General features: G+C 49.0%; 3 protein-coding genes across 3 annotated transcripts in view; 2 read left to right on the forward strand and 1 right to left on the reverse strand.

Moving 5' to 3' along the window:
- The window catches only part of LOC140904241 (uncharacterized), a 307,623-nt gene that overhangs the window by 220,895 nt on the left and 71,189 nt on the right, over window positions 1-15,539 (reverse strand). The window lies entirely within an intron of this gene.
- LOC140904261 (uncharacterized) overlaps window positions 1-15,539 on the forward strand; it is a 55,934-nt gene that overhangs the window by 15,893 nt on the left and 24,502 nt on the right. Inside the window, 1 exon segment of the mRNA XM_073326756.1 lies at window positions 824-1,959. Within this exon segment, the coding sequence (XP_073182857.1) occupies window positions 824-1,959 (1,136 nt within the window).
- LOC140904259 (dynein light chain 1, cytoplasmic-like) lies at window positions 4,575-5,993 on the forward strand. The gene is given in 1 exon segment (XM_073326754.1): window positions 4,575-5,993. A coding segment is annotated over 1 exon segment (258 nt). The 5' UTR covers window positions 4,575-5,414; the 3' UTR covers window positions 5,673-5,993.

Genomic DNA, 15,539 nt, shown 5'->3' on the forward strand with positions numbered 1-15,539 from the left:
GATTGCTTTTTGGTTTGGTTTCATTTTTTTCATTTAAGTTTTGTTTTGTTTTTCCAACCAGTTCTTTTTATAGGTGTTGAGGCTCTTTTCCTTTTGAGCACAGCTGTTTAACCCTCAGGCCTGGCTTTGGAAACCTCCTCAGAACTGGCCTTGTGTTTCTTTCATTGTTGATATCTTTGGGGTTCACATCCACAGTACATACGGTTCAGAGCAACAGATACTTTGAGAAACCTGCTGAGTGAAGCAGGCCTTTTACAAACTGACATTGGCCCAAAGTCTGCCTCAATTCAGCAGGATTGGGACACGTCTGTATCAAAGCAGTGGTTCACACCTGATTTGCCCAGTAACCTGGGGGGAAGGACTGGTAAGATAGGATAAGTAGGAATTGACCACAATAATGTTAAAGGAAAGGGTGACAGACCTTCACCTTGCAGGTCAACAAGCCTGTTCTTTTCATTCCCACTGAAGCATCTGGCACTGTTCACTCTTAGGCTGCACACTTGTCTAGATGGACCATTGGTCTGACCCAGTATGACCAGTCTTGCATTCTTATGTAAGCCATCTATGGCCTTGTATACACTGGCTAGTTTCTGCACAGGAAAGCAGCTTTCCCCTAGAATTCTGGGGAGATGTGGACCCAGAACTGATCCCATCTTTTCTCTCCTCTGAGGAATGGTTTGGGGAAAATCAGCTCCTGATAGGTTTGATCTCTTCCGCATGCATTTTGGCTTGTTCATCCCTTTTTCCATTCCTCTCTCTGAGATTTCCTTTCATTCCAGTGCAGGGAGTGACCTATCTCTGAATTCTCTCTGTCCCCCATCAGGTGACAAGATGGTGAGTGAGAATGAGGAGGAGACACCCCAGCAGGAAGATGCTGAGGAAGTAGAACCACATGCAACGTTATCAGGAAGATCCAAAGGGAATGTTTCCAGGAGTTGTGCACTCCCAGAAAAAGCAAAAGCCTGTGAGACTCAGCAGAGGCCAGAGGAAAACTTCAGTAGCCACTCAGACCTTATTACACATGAGAGAATCAACTTGGAAGAGACACGCTACACATGCCATGAGTGTGGGAAAAGCTTCAATGGGACCTCTGACCTTCTCAAACATCAGAAACTCCACAGTGGAGAGAGACCATTCATGTGCTCTGAGTGCGGGAAAAGCTTCAATAGGAGCTCCAGCCTCATCAGCCATCAGCAAATCCACACAGGAGAGATGCCCTACACATGCTCTGAGTGTGGGAAAAGCTTCAGTCACAGCTCTTCCCTCATCACACATCAGAGAATCCACACAGGAGATATGCCCTACACCTGCTCTGAGTGCGGGAAACGCTTCTATCGGAGCTTAACCCTTATCCAACATCAGCGAATCCACACAGGAGAGAGACCCTACACATGCTCTGAGTGTGGGAAAAGCTTCAATGGGACCTCTGACCTTCTCACACATCAGAAACTCCACAGTGGACAGAGACCATTCATGTGCTCTAAGTGCGGGAAGAGCTTCAATAGGAGCTCTTCCCTTATCACTCATTGGAGAATCCACACGGGTGAGAAACCTTATGGATGCTCTGAGTGTGGGAAATGCTTCAGTCGGAGCTCCAGCCTCATCACACATCAGCGAATCCACACAGAGGAGATGCCCTACACATGCTCTGAGTGCGGGAAAAGCTTCAATCACAGATCTTCCCTGATCACACATCAGAGAATCCACACAGGAGATTTGCCGTACACATGCTCTGAGTGTGGGAAAAGCTTCAATCTTAGCTCAACCCTTAGCACACATCAGAGAGTCCATATGGGGGCGGAACCTTATGGATGCTCTGAGTGTGGGAAAAGCTTCAATCACAGCTCTACCCTGAGGACACATAGGAGAATCCACACAGGAGAGATGCCGTACACCTGCTCTGAGTGCGGGAAAAGCTGCAGTCAGAGCTCAAACCTTATTAAACATCAGAAAATCCATATGAGAGAGAATTCTAATAAATGCCTTGACTAGGGCTGGCTAAAAATTTTTTTTTTTAATCACATTTGCTAATTCCCACATAGTGATCTTTGCACCATCTTCACCATGGTTTCTCAGTTTCACCAGATGAGTGGCCTGCTTCTGCCTTTTCAGCTCACCCTTCTTTGGGGTCGGTCCTCTGATCTTTTCTGTCAGCTCCTTTCCTTCTGAATCATAGTTCTGTGTGTTCCTCCAGCCAGGAATGTTCATCATCTCCAGGTGGGAGAGAGAGGTTTGATCCCCACAAGCTACACTGAGGCAACAAAGTACCTGTGCCTTACATCCACTAGGGCTGTACATGGCATTGGCTGCTTAAGTGAGTGATCTTGGTGTGAAAAGACAATTATAGTGGTAGAGCAGATGCAGCCCAGGTGCAGTGTTTGGCATTAACTTTCCCCTTGACCTGACCTAAACTCCATCACTTTTCCTAGTCTAAACAAACCCTGAGCATCACGGTTATACTGTTCCCCATTTCAAAGCAATTGTTAGACATCAAGTTCCCCCTTGGGGAACAAATTGTTTCATTCCCAGTTGCTCTGATATTACTTCAGGTTGTGCTGGAGAGCAGATATCTTTACTACCATTTTCCTCACTTAAAATGTATTGGACTATAACAAAGGGCAGGGAAAAGGAAAAATGTCATTTCGTGCTCTGTAACAACAGAAGAACATAGGTTAAGGTGGAGGGATTCCCTTATTCCCCATCACCATCCCAATCCTCCTGCTGTTGAATTGGTTAGGTCAATATTTTGTCTAAAGGGCTGGGAAGAGGATTCCCTAGTAAATGACTTGTAACTAGGCAAAATACCCATGCATTTGGCTCCCAAAGCAGTTCTGTCCAGGCTCTGAAAGAGGTCGCTCCTGAAGACACCTGCTTCCTAATCAGGTGCATGTTGCCTATTATTTGGGAAATGCAATCCCTATCTAGGTAGAGATGGGAAAAATGGAAGTGACATTTCTGTTCAGCTCACCCCTGGGAGATCCTGCAAACGTGTAGAAAATGAAATCCATGTTGAATGTGATAGAGCTGCAGAAAGACACCTATTGTTAATAGATACCTGACATTTGGTGTCTTACAGATCTAAGCAGCACCTGAATTTAGTCCCTAATTTAAATCTGTGCCACCAGATTAAAGAAATAAAAGGGCATATTTGGGGGAGTTATACCTCACTATCGCTACTGATATGTTGTATGCTAGGTGAAGAATTCTACTCCAGAGAAGTGTAAAATTACTCCAAGGAAGGTCAAAGATATGACAAGAACTCAGGTAGAAATTGCACGTACTAGTGATTGATTTTCACCCCAGAGATGGAAGCTATGGTAACCTGTGGCCCAGGTAAACTATTTTTAGAACGCTGCTACCTAGTTAAGTGGCACTGATCACACTCCTAAAGGATGCCATGATTAAACTGGGCACAACTGTCTTTTACCATTTGGATCCAAAGTTTCATGAAGCTTAGAGAGTCTCTTAGAATCCTAGAAGATTAGGGTTGGAAGAGACCTCAAGAGGTCATCTAGTCCAACCCCCTGCTTAAAGCAGGACCAACACCAACTAAATCATCCCAGCCAGGGCTTTGTCAAGCTGGGCCTTAAAAACCTCTCAGGATGGAGATTTCACCACCTCCCTAGGGAACCCATTCCAGTGCTTCACCACCCTCCTAGTGAAATAGTGTTTGCTAATATCCAACCTAAACCTCCCCCACTGCAACTTGAGACCATTGGTCCTCAGTGGTGGCATATGACAGAACAAGAACATCCAAGCACCGTCCTCTCTGGAACACCCTTTCAGGTAGTTGAAGGCTGCTATCAAATCCCCCCTCACTCTTCTGCAGACTAAATAAACCCAGTTCCCTCAGCTACTCCTCGTAAGTCAGGTGCCCCAGCCCCCTGATCATTTTTGTTGCCCTCTGCTGGATTCTCTCCAATTTGTCCACATCCTTTCTGTAGTGGGGGACCCAAAACTGGACGCAGTACTCTCGATGTGGCTTCACCAGTGCCGAATAGATGGGAACAATCAATTCCCTTGGTCTGCTGGCAGTGCTCCTACTAATGCAGCCCAATATGCCATTAGTCTTCTTGGAAACAAGGGCACACTGCTGACTCTATACAGTGCTATAAAATCCCTTCTGGCCAGAGGCAAAACCCTTTCACTTGTAAAGGGTTAAGAAGCTAAGATAACCTCGCTGGCACCTGACCACAACGACCAGTGAGGAGACAAGATACTTTCAAATCTGGAGGCGGGGAACAAAGGGCTTGTCTGTCTGTGTGATGCTTTTGCTGGGAACATATCAGGAATGCAGCCTCATAACTCCTTAAATTAGTAAATAATCTAGATAGAAATGTGTTAGATTTCCTTTTGCTTAATGGCTGGTAAAATAAGCTGTGGTGGATGGAATGTATATTCCTGTTTTTAAAGTAACAGCTGTGTTAGTCTGTATTCGCAAAAAGAAAAGGAGTACTTGTGGCACCTTAAAGACTAACCAATTTATTTGAGCATAAGCTTTCGTGAGCTACACCACAGTATGCATCCGATGAAGTGAGCTGTAGCTCACGAAAGCTTATGCTCAAATAAATTGGTTAGTCTCTGAGGTGCCACAAGTACTCCTTTTCTTATTCCTGTTTTTGTATCTTTTTGTAACTTAAGGTTTTACCTAGAGTGATTTTCTATTGTGACAAAGTTCCAGCTCTACCTTGGTGGGTCTTGTGCTTATTGACGGATTTGCTCGCCTTGGAGCTTCATGGCAGCCCTCAGCTTGGTGTTTTTCTGAATTCACAGTCCAAGTCGACTCCTCCTGTGTCTGACCAGGAGTTGGGAGGATTTGGGGGGAACCCGGGCCCGCCCTCTACTCCGTGTTCCAGCCCAGGGCCCTGTGGAATGCAGCTGTCTAGAGTGCCTCCTGGAACAGCTGTGCGACAGCTACAAATCCCTGGGCTACTTCCCCATGGCCTCCTCCCTACACCTTCTTTATCCTCACCATAGGACCTTCCTCCTGGTGTCTGATGATGGTGTCTGATGATGTCTGATGATGCTTGTACACCTCAGTCCTCCAACAGTCCACGTTCTCACTCTCAGCTCCTAGTGCCTCTTGCTCCCAGCTCCTCACACGCACACCACAAACTGAAGTGAACGCCTTTTTAAAACCCAAGTGCCCCGAGTAGCTTGCCTTAATTGATTCTAGCAGCTTCTTGATTGGCGGCAGGTGTTCTAATCATCCTGTCTTAATGATCTCCAGAAGGTTCCTGATTGTTCTGGAACCTTCCCTGTTACCTTACCCAGGGAAAAGAGACCTACTTAGCCTGGGGCTAATATATCTGCCTTCTATTAGAGCTGGCCGAGCGAGCGCTGGTTGAGAAGCTGCCTGCCCGCGCGCCCCATCCCTTCCCTCCGCGCTCGGAGCCGCCCAGCACACGGTAACCATGTGTGATCAAAAGGCTGTGATCAAGAATGCGGATATGTCTGAAGAGATGCAGCAAGATTCAGTGGAGTGTGCCACTTAGGCCCTGGAGAAATAGAACCTCGAGAAGGATATTGCAGCTCATATAAAGGAGTTTGACAAGAACTACAACCCCACTTGGCACTGCATTGTGGGAAGGAACTTTGGCAGCTATGTGACTCACGAGTCTAAGCACTTCATCTATTTTCAAGTTGCTATTCTCCTCTTCAGATCTGGTTAGAGCACAGTCTGTGCTATCCAAACTTGCATCGGGTTCCAGGACTGCACACTAATTCTAAATAGAGACTGAAATCTTAAGCCTTCCCCAGGGAACACACCTTGCTCTTCAAGCCTTTTGTTGTGCTGGTAATGGACTGTACCAGTTTGTTTACATTGTGGCTATAAAAAATAGCAAAAAAAAAAAATTACTCTCCTATAGGAATCTGGCCCGACCCTGTAACACTATGTTTTGAATCGGATTACCCTGTAAGGTATTTACCATCCTGATTTTACAGAGGTGATTCTTTTACCTTTTCTTTAATTAAAATTCTTCTTTTAAGAACCTGATTGATTTTTCATTGTTCTTAAGATCCAAGCATTTGGGTCTGTGTTCACCTGTACAAATTGGTGAGGACTTTTATCAAGCCTTCCCCAGGAAAGGGGGTGCAGGGCTTGGGGGGATATTTTGGGGGAAGACGTCTCCAAGTGGGCTCTTTCCCTATTCTTTGTTTAACGCGCTTGGTGGTGGCAGCATAGGGTTCAAGGACAAGGCAAAGTTTGTACCTTGGGGAAGTTTTTAACCTAAGCTGGTAAGAATAAGTTTAGGGGGTCTTTCATGCAGGTCCCCACATCTGTACCCTAGAATTCAGAGTGGGGAAGGAACCTTGACAGTGATGGATATGTGATGGTAGCTTTTCTGGATTGCTTTTTGGTTTGGTTTCATTTTTTTCATTTAAGTTTTGTTTTGTTTTTCCAACCAGTTCTTTTTATAGGTGTTGAGGCTCTTTTCCTTTTGAGCACAGCTGTTTAACCCTCAGGCCTGGCTTTGGAAACCTCCTCAGAACTGGCCTTGTGTTTCTTTCATTGTTGATATCTTTGGGGTTCACATCCACAGTACATACGGTTCAGAGCAACAGATACTTTGAGAAACCTGCTGGGTGAAGCAAGCCTTTTACAAATTGACATTGGCCCAAAGTCTGCCTCAATTCAGCAGGATTGGGACACGTCTGTATCAAAGCAGTGGTTCACACCTGATTTGCCCAGTAACCTGGGGGGAAGGACTGGTAAGATAGGATAAGTAGGAATTGACCACAATAATGTTAAAGGTAAGGGTGGCAGACCTTCACCTTGTAGGTCAGCAAGCCTGTTCTGTTCGTTCCCTCTGACACATCTGGCACTATTCACTCTTAGGCACACTCATCTAGATGGACCATTGGTCTGACCCAGTATGACCAGTCTTGCATTCTTATGTAAGCCATCTATGGCCTTGTATACGCTGGCTAGTTTCTGCACAGGAAAGGAGTTTTCTGTGGTGTAACTTTTGAGGTGTACACACCACCAAGCCACTTAGTGCACAGAAACTACGCAGTTGCAGCACTGTAAAAAAGCCACCCCAACGAGAGGTGTAGAGCTTTCTGCACCGGGGCTACAGCGCTGCTATTGGCCTCTGGGAGGGGTCCCACAATCCCTGTTCTCGCCTCTCTGGTCATTGGTTTGAACTCTACTGCACTGCCATCAAATGACCAACTGTGAACCCCACCCGTGAAATTCCTTGGGAAATTTGAAAGTCCCCTTCCGTTTGCTTGGTGACGCATGCAGTGGCCTCAGCGCATCTTACCAGGTGACCATGCCTGCTCCACGCCCCAGGCTGTCCCCAGCTTGGAGCAATGGTGTTCTCGTCCCTCCTTCCCGTGGAAGGAAAAGGCCTGGGTAGGGACCGTCGAAGTCAACGAATGGCTACGCAGGTGGTGTCGGAGAGAAGGCTTTGGATTCTTTGACCATGGGATGGTGTTCCATGAAGGAGGAGTGCTGGGCAGAGACGGGCTCCATCTTACGAATGAGAGGGAAGAGCATCTTTGCCAGCAGGCTGGCTAACCTAGTGAGGAGGGCTTTAAACTAGGTTCACCGGGGGAAGGAGACCAAAGCCCTGAGGTAAGTGGGAAAGCGGGATACCGGGAGGAAGCACAGGCTGGAATGTCTGAGGGGAGGGCTCCTGCCTCATACTGGGAATGAGGGGCGATCAACAGGTTATCTCAAGTGCTTATATACGAATGCACAAAGCCTTGGAAACAAGCAGGGAGAACTGGAGGTCCTGGTGATGTCAAGGAACTATGACGTGATTGGAATAACAGAGACTTGGTGGGATAACTCACATGACTGGAGTACTGTCATGGATGGTTATAAACTGTTCAGGAAGGACAGGCAGGGCAGAAAAGGTGGGGGAGTAGCACTGTATGTAAGGGAGCAGTATGACTGCTCAGAGCTCCGGTACGAAACTGTAGAAAAACCTGAGTGTCTCTGGATTAAGTTTAGAAGTGTGTGCAACAAGAGTGATGTAGTGGTGGGAGTCTGCTATAGACCACCGGACCAGGGGGATGAGGTAGATGAGGCTTTCTTCCAGCAGCTCACGGAAGCTACTAGATCGCATGCCCTGATTCTCATGGGTGACTTTAATTTTCCTGATATCTGCTGGGAGAGCAATACAGCAGTGCATAGACAATCCAGGAAGTTTTTGGAAAGCGTAGGGGACAATTTCCTGGCGCAAGTGCTAGAGGAGCCAACTAGGGGGGGCGCTTTTCTTGACCTGCTGCTCACAAACCGGGTAGAATTAGTGGGGGAAGCAAAAGTGGATGGGAATCTGGGAGGCAGTGACCATGAGTTGGTTGAGTTCAGGATCCTGACGCAGGGAAGAAAGGTAAGCAGCAGGATACGGACCCTGGACTTCAGGAAAGCAGACTTCGACTCCCTCAGGGAACGGATGGCCAGGATCCCCTGGGGGACTAACATGAAGGGGAAAGGAGTCCAGGAGAGCTGGCTGTATTTCAAGGAATCCCTGTTGAGGTTACAGGGACAAACCATCCCGATGAGTCGAAAGAATAGTAAATATGGCAGGCGACCAGCTTGGCTTAATGGTGAAATCCTAGCGGATCTTAAACATAAAAAAGAAGCTTACAAGAAGTGGAAGGTTGGACATATGACCAGGGAAGAGTATAAAAATATTGCTCGGGTATGTAGGAATGATATCAGGAGGGCCAAATCGCACCTGGAGCTGCAGCTAGCAAGAGATGTCAAGAGTAACAAGAAGGGTTTCTTCAGGTATGTTGGCAACAAGAAGAAAGCCAAGGAAAGTGTGGGCCCCTTAATGAATGAGGGAGGCAACCTAGTGACAGAGGATGTGGAAAAAGCTAATGTACTCAATGCTTTTTTTGCCTCTGTCTTCACTAACAAGGTCAGCTCCCAGACTGCTGCGCTGGGCATCACAAAATGGGGAAGAGATGGCCAGCCCTCTGTGGAGATAGAGGTGGTTAGGGACTATTTAGAAAAGCTGGACGTGCAGAAGTCCATGGGGCCGGACGAGTTGCATCCGAGAGTGCTGAAGGAATTGGTGGCTGTGATTGCAGAGCCATTGGCCATTATCTTTGAAAACTCGTGGCGAACGGGGGAAGTCCCGGATGACTGGAAAAAGGCTAATGAAGTGCCAATCTTTACAAAAGGGAAGAAGGAGGATCCTGGGAACTACAGGCCAGTCAGCCTCACCTCAGTCCCTGGAAAAATCATGGAGCAGGTCCTCAAAGAATCAATCCTGAAGCACTTGCATGAGAGGAAAGTGATCAGGAACAGCCAGCATGGATTCACCAAGGGAAGGTCATGCCTGACTAATCTAATCGCCTTTTATGATGAGATTACTGGTTCTGTGGATGAAGGGAAAGCAGTGGATGTATTGTTTCTTGACTTTAGCAAAGCTTTTGACACGGTCTCCCACAGTATTCTTGTCAGCAAGTTAAGGAAGTATGGGCTGGATGAATGCACTATAAGGTGGATAGAAAGCTGGCTAGATTGTCGGGATCAACGGATAGTGATCAATGGCTCCATGTCTAGTTGGCAGCCAGTGTCAAGTGGAGTGCCCCAGGGGTCGGTCCTGGGGCCGGTTTTGTTCAATATCTTCATAAATGATCTGGAGGATGGTGTAGATTGCACTCTCAGCAAATTTGCAGATGATACTAAACTGGGAGGAGTGGTAGATACGCTGGAGGGGAAGGATAGGATACAGAAGGACCTAGACAAATTGGAGGATTGGGCCAAAAGAAATCTGATGAGGTTCAATAAGGATAAGTGCAGGGTCCTGCACTTAGGATGGAAGAATCCAATCCACCGCTACAGACTAGGGGCCGAATGGCTAGGCAGCAGTTCTGTGGAAAAGGACCTAGGGGTGACAGTGGACGAGAAGCTGGATATGAGTCAACAGTGTGCCCTTGTTGCCAAGAAGGCCAATGGCATTTTCGGATGTATAAGTAGGGGCATTGCCAGCAGATCGAGGGACGTGATCGTTCCCCTCTATTCAACATTGGTGAGGCCTCATCTGGAGTACTGTATCCAGTTTTGGGTCCCACACTACAAGAAGGTGTAGCCAGACAGCCAGCCCCCCCCCCCCCCCCCCAGACCAGCATTGCTGGAAACACAGGAGGAAGCAGGAACAGGGCACTTAACATATATTCCAGCACAGCCTTTGAAGCTGTGAAAGCACAGGTGTGCTGCTACAATGTGCCTCTGGGAACAGATACGACGATTAAGCTCACAGCAGGCAGAGGCCCTGTGACAGACATGGCTCTTAGCCCCAACTAAATAGCGTGATGCACACACACCAACATCCTAGGTGGGAAAATATTTACTCTGATAAAAGAAATGTCCAGTAGTGGAAACTTATTGTTTCTCTCCCTTGCAAGTGTAAACTACTCTTGCAAAAGCTGGCGTCACCCCGACAGACCAGCCTCAATTTGGCATAAGAAAGGAGAAAGAGAATAAAGGAGTACAGAGGTATAAGTAGGGGACCTACAGCACCATGATTTTTGAGTGCTTTTCACTATCTATCTGCTGGTCAGATAAGTGACAGCCTCCCAAGGCTTCTGCAGCTAAGAGGGTCCCTACGCCTTGTCCCTTATTCGTCTTTCCGCGGAATTGAGTGACCGATCCTGGCTTGGCACCGCTGGAATCGAGAGATGCAAGGAGGGTAAGAAGCACCCACACCTGATCTCCTATCTTTAGTGTACACATATTTTGAAATAGAGCTCTATACTTTGTTTTCTTTCTTTGGGATTGTGGCTTCAGTTTTGTAACTTGTTTGTGTGTGTAACATCTCTACATTTAAATAAGTAGGCACTAGCAATTTTGTAACCACATGATTAGAATCTAGCTTAATAAATTTTGGTAACCATTTATGCATAAGCCTGACTTGTTTCTCTGGTTTACTGTAAAGCAGCCAACACAATTAAAGAACCTCAGCCGTTTTGGCTCTAAAGCCTGGCCATTAGGTGAGAGTACTAAGAGCCTAGTGTTGAGTTGTGCCGCCTCCACGGGGCAAACTCTTGGGGCACCTGTCAGTCAATCCTGGCTGCCCGCTGCGAAGGAGCTCTGAGCTCTAGCAGTTAAAGTCACGGGTGTGGAGAGGCTCTTAGTGCTGCCATTGGGGCACCTGTCAGTCAGTATTGACTGCCCGCTGCGAAGGAGCTCTGAGCTCTAGCAGTTAAAGTCACGGGTGGTTAGGACCTTGGGGCATCCGTCAGCCTAGCCCGGGCTGCCCGCCGCGAAGGGACAGTGCGTCCTAGCGGTTAAAGTCACGGAAGGTATAAACGGGCATAGCTGGCACCTCACCAAACATCCTTGGCCGTCGGCTAACAGAAGGATGTGGAAAAATTGGAAAGAGTCCAGCGGAGGGCAACAAAAATGATTAGGGGTCTGGAACACATGACTTATGAGGAGAGGCTGAGGGAACTGGGATTGTTTAGTCTGCGGAAGAGAAGAATGAGGGGGGATTTGATAGCTGCTTTCAACTACCTGAAAGGGAGTTCCAAAGAGGATGGATCTAGACTGTTCTCAGTGGTAGCAGATGACAGGACAAGGAGTAATGGTCTCAAGTTGCCATGGGGGAGGTTTAGGTTGAATATTAGGAAAAACTTTTTCAATAGGAGGGTGATGAAACACTGAAATGCGTTACCTAGGGAGGTGGTGGAATCTCCTTCCTTAGAAGTTTTTAAGGCCCGGCTTGACAAAGTCCTGGCTGGGATGATTTAGTTGGGGTTGGTCCTGCTTTGAGCAGGGGGTTGGACTAGATGACCTCCAAAGGTCCCTTCCAACCCTGAAAATCTATGATTCTGTGAAATGCCCATGGTGATCCACAAGCACCTGGAGAACCATAGAGAAATACCCCTTCCTAACAGTGTACTCGGTGGCTAGGTGGTCTGGTGCCAGAATTGGAATATGCATGCAATCTATTGCCCCTCCGCAGTTAGGGAAGCCCATTTGTGCAAAGCCATCCACAATGTCACATGTTGCCCAGGGTCAGTGTCTTTCGGAGCATGATGCAATTAGTGGCCCTGCACACTTCCAGTAACACGTGTCCAGTGGTCGACTTTCCCACGCCAAACTGGTTAGCAACTGCTAGCAGTCTGGAGTAGCCAGCTTCCAGAGTACAACTGCCATGCTCTTCTCCAATGACAGGGCAGCTCTCGTTCTCTTGTACTTGTGCTCCAGAGCTGGGGTGAGCTCATCACACAGTCCCATGAAGGTGGCTTTCCTCATCCAAAAGCTCTGCAGCCACTGCTCATCATCCCTCGTGTGCATGACGATGTGATCCCACCACTAAGTGCTTGTTTACCGAGCCCAAAAGCGGCATTCCACTGTGGTCAGCGCCTCTGTGAATGCCGCAAGCAATCTCATGTGTAGCTATTTGATTGGAGAGATCAATGTTGAACTCCTCTTGCCTTTGTAGTTTAAGGAATAACACCACTGCCACTCGTGAGGTGTTAGTGAGAGTGAGCATCATCTTGGTCAACAGTGCAGGATCCATTCCTGCAGCCTGAAAGAGGCAGGATGTGCAGTACACAAACCGTTGAAAGATGGTACCAAATGCAGATGGAAGCACAGGGATTACTGTGATGCAAAGCAATGCATCATGGGGCATTGGGACAGGACCCAGGATGCCCCACAACCCCCTCTGCCTTCCCACAACTCTTAGCGGCAGAAAAGGAAGCGATGCTCAGTGCAATAGCTGCCCAGAGTGCACCGCTCTGAACACCTCTGCAAGTGCCACAAGTGTGAACACGCTATTGCACAGGTAGCTGACAGTGTGAACACACAATAGCAGTTACCCTTCAGCGCTCTCTGAGGCGAGAGTGCGAGTTGAAGTATTAGCTACACAATAGTGAAATCTAAGTAGAAAACTGTAATTAGCTTTGAGGTTGTAGGCAAAATATAAGCAATAATTTAGTTTTGGTATTGAAATATTCAGCTGGCTAAATCTGGGTTGCATTACCTGGGTAAAAATCTCTGATTGGGGTTTTGGCATCACTAAATATACACTTGCCTTCTTGGGTTGCTCTTTTAGGATTTATAAGGGTTGATTTTCTGCTGTATTAATCTGATGGTTTGATTAAATTGATGGCTTGATTCCAATGCAATATCCTCGTTAACTCACTGATTTACTGATTTGACCTGAACTTTATCACTGTATTGTTTAACCCTTAGCTGAGTGGTGTCCATAGTCATTTAGCCTTAGTGATGGGTGCTCTTGGATTTATTTGTTCATGTTAATAAAGCATGTAAGCGGGATATTGAGTCATTTCTTTCAATAAGCAACAGGGGCTGTAACTCCAGAGCTCAGGAGCAATCTACTCAGGGGTGATGCAGCAGAAAAGAGCTGGGCACTTCTTTCCCCACTTATTTCTCCTTATCCCTTTTGGGTCTCCCTCCCCCTGCCCTCTGGCAGGGAGACTTGGTCACTTCCCTGCTTCCAGGGGTGCTCACACTCCCGTAGCTGGATTGGCCCCTGTGAGTGCTAATAGGAGCGAGAGCCTGGTTGTGGGTCAGTCCCTGCAGCGGCTCTGGGACACACAGAGGCAGGAGGAGGAGCAGAGATGGGGCTACTTCCCACGTCAGAAAGTCCCTGGCCCAATGCATGCAGCAGCTGCAGCCTGGGTTGGGCTTGAAGGAGCCAGGAAGGGGCCCGGGGAGTGGGGGGCTGGTAGGAACGAGGGCAGGAAAAGAGTCGTGGGGCAGATCCCGGAGGCGGGGCTCTGTACGGTACAAGACACTACCGGTGCTGCTGGCTCCAGTGTGAGCTGGGAGCCCGGGCTGAGCTCCAGGCTGCTCCTGCGGCCCCCGTGGGGCTGGTCCAGGGACAGGCTTTCACTGAAGCACTTTCTGTGCCCATCTGGGGTGGGGACTTTCTCCAGCTGGACCCAGTCCCAGGCTCTGCCGCCCCTGGCCGGGAGCTGCAGGCACCAGGGGCCAGAGAGACCCCAGGGCCAGCACTGGGCGGGCAGGACAGAGACTCCGCACAAAGGCTCCGGGAGCAGCAGGTCTCGCAGCCCCTTTGGATCTGCTCCCGGGCGGGGAACGTGCCTGGCCGGGCGTGGACAGTGATGGAGCCACTGCCCGCACGTGGCCTCAGGTGTCGTGTGAGAAACTGCCCCCATAGGAATTTGGTACTGAGGGTGCACTGAGCATCCTCACATCAACTGAGCATGCTCAGTAACATATGCTGAAGCCACTTCCCTTCACACTGCCCTGACTTGGAATCAGAGTCTGCGGACTATATACAGGGGTTAAAAAGGGGCAAGGGGGGAAATCAGCGGAGGGGGGTGGCCAGGATCTGAGGAGGGGGCGAAAATTGACTCATAAGGTGGGTCAAACAACTGGAGGCAGGGCTAGGATAGGGGCTGAGGGGCAAAATCCGGCATGGGGCGGGGAGGAGCTGCCAGACCGTGACAGAGGGCAAAACCCCAGCACAGAGAGGGGCAGAGGGGTAACAGTTACCTTGGTGGACTGAGACCCCAGTGTTTGCAAAAATGGGGGGGAGGGGGCAGAGGGGCTTTTTTATTTCCCCTCCCACAGGCAGCACCTCTCAGGGTGGGCTTCCCAGGGCTGGGTTCTTAAAGGCACAGGCATCCCAATGCTCATCACTGCAGCGCCTCTCTGTCCGATGTTACCGACTGAGATGCCGTAGGAGACTTGATTCCGTGAAATACTTTACAGAAACACAGAACCCCTTGTCAGCGTGTCCGACTGCGTAAAGTCTCGTAGCCGTTCACAAAATTTGTCTTCTCTGCTCCCGGGATTCCCTGAAATACTCTTATCACTTCATCATTTAGCTTTGTTACTGCGCAGATGCATGTCATTCTGCTATTTCGTTTATAGTTTACCAACAAGTCCTCCTTGAAAATAGGCAGCAGTAAAGGACTTGCTATTTCCAGCAATGGCATCTGCGTTTCTAGCATTGCGCTTGCGATGGTTTTTACTGAGATTTCTAATTTGGCATTTTTAATTCTAACTTTTTCTTCTTCGTTTTAGAGCAGAAGTTTATTCTGCTGGATCATCTGACTTCAGCCTGACTGAGTTTCTCGGCTGGTCTCAAAATCTTTTTTTAATTCAATCCACCAACGCCTTTTGCAACTGCCTCTCAGTCCAGCCCTTAGTGTTTTTCCGCTGGCCATTGCTTGTGTGTAGAACTGGAGTCGCAGGTACCCCACAAAGGCAGCGTACCTCTCACCTCACAGCGTCTCCGTGGGGCTGGCGCGAGCCCCAGCGGGCGGGACGCGCGGGCACCAGAGTCCGCCTGAGGCGCGGGAAGGCGCCGGCGGGGGCGGGACCGAGGGGGCGGTTGGACGCGGGGGCGGGGCCGGGGGGGCGGTTGGACGCGGGGGCGGGGCTAGGAGGACGGTTGGAGGCGGGGGCGGGGCCGGGGGGGCGGTTGGACCCGGGGGCGGGGCTAGGAGGACGGTTGGACGCGGGGGCGGGCCGGGGAGACGGTTGGACGCGGGGGCGGGGCCGGTTGGACGCGGGGGCGGAGCTAGGAGGACGGTTGGAGGCGGGGGCGGGGCCGGGGGGGCGGTCG

This window comes from Lepidochelys kempii, chromosome 28 (genome assembly GCF_965140265.1).
Source record: "Lepidochelys kempii isolate rLepKem1 chromosome 28, rLepKem1.hap2, whole genome shotgun sequence".
In the NCBI taxonomy this organism is placed as follows: domain Eukaryota; kingdom Metazoa; phylum Chordata; order Testudines; family Cheloniidae; genus Lepidochelys; species Lepidochelys kempii.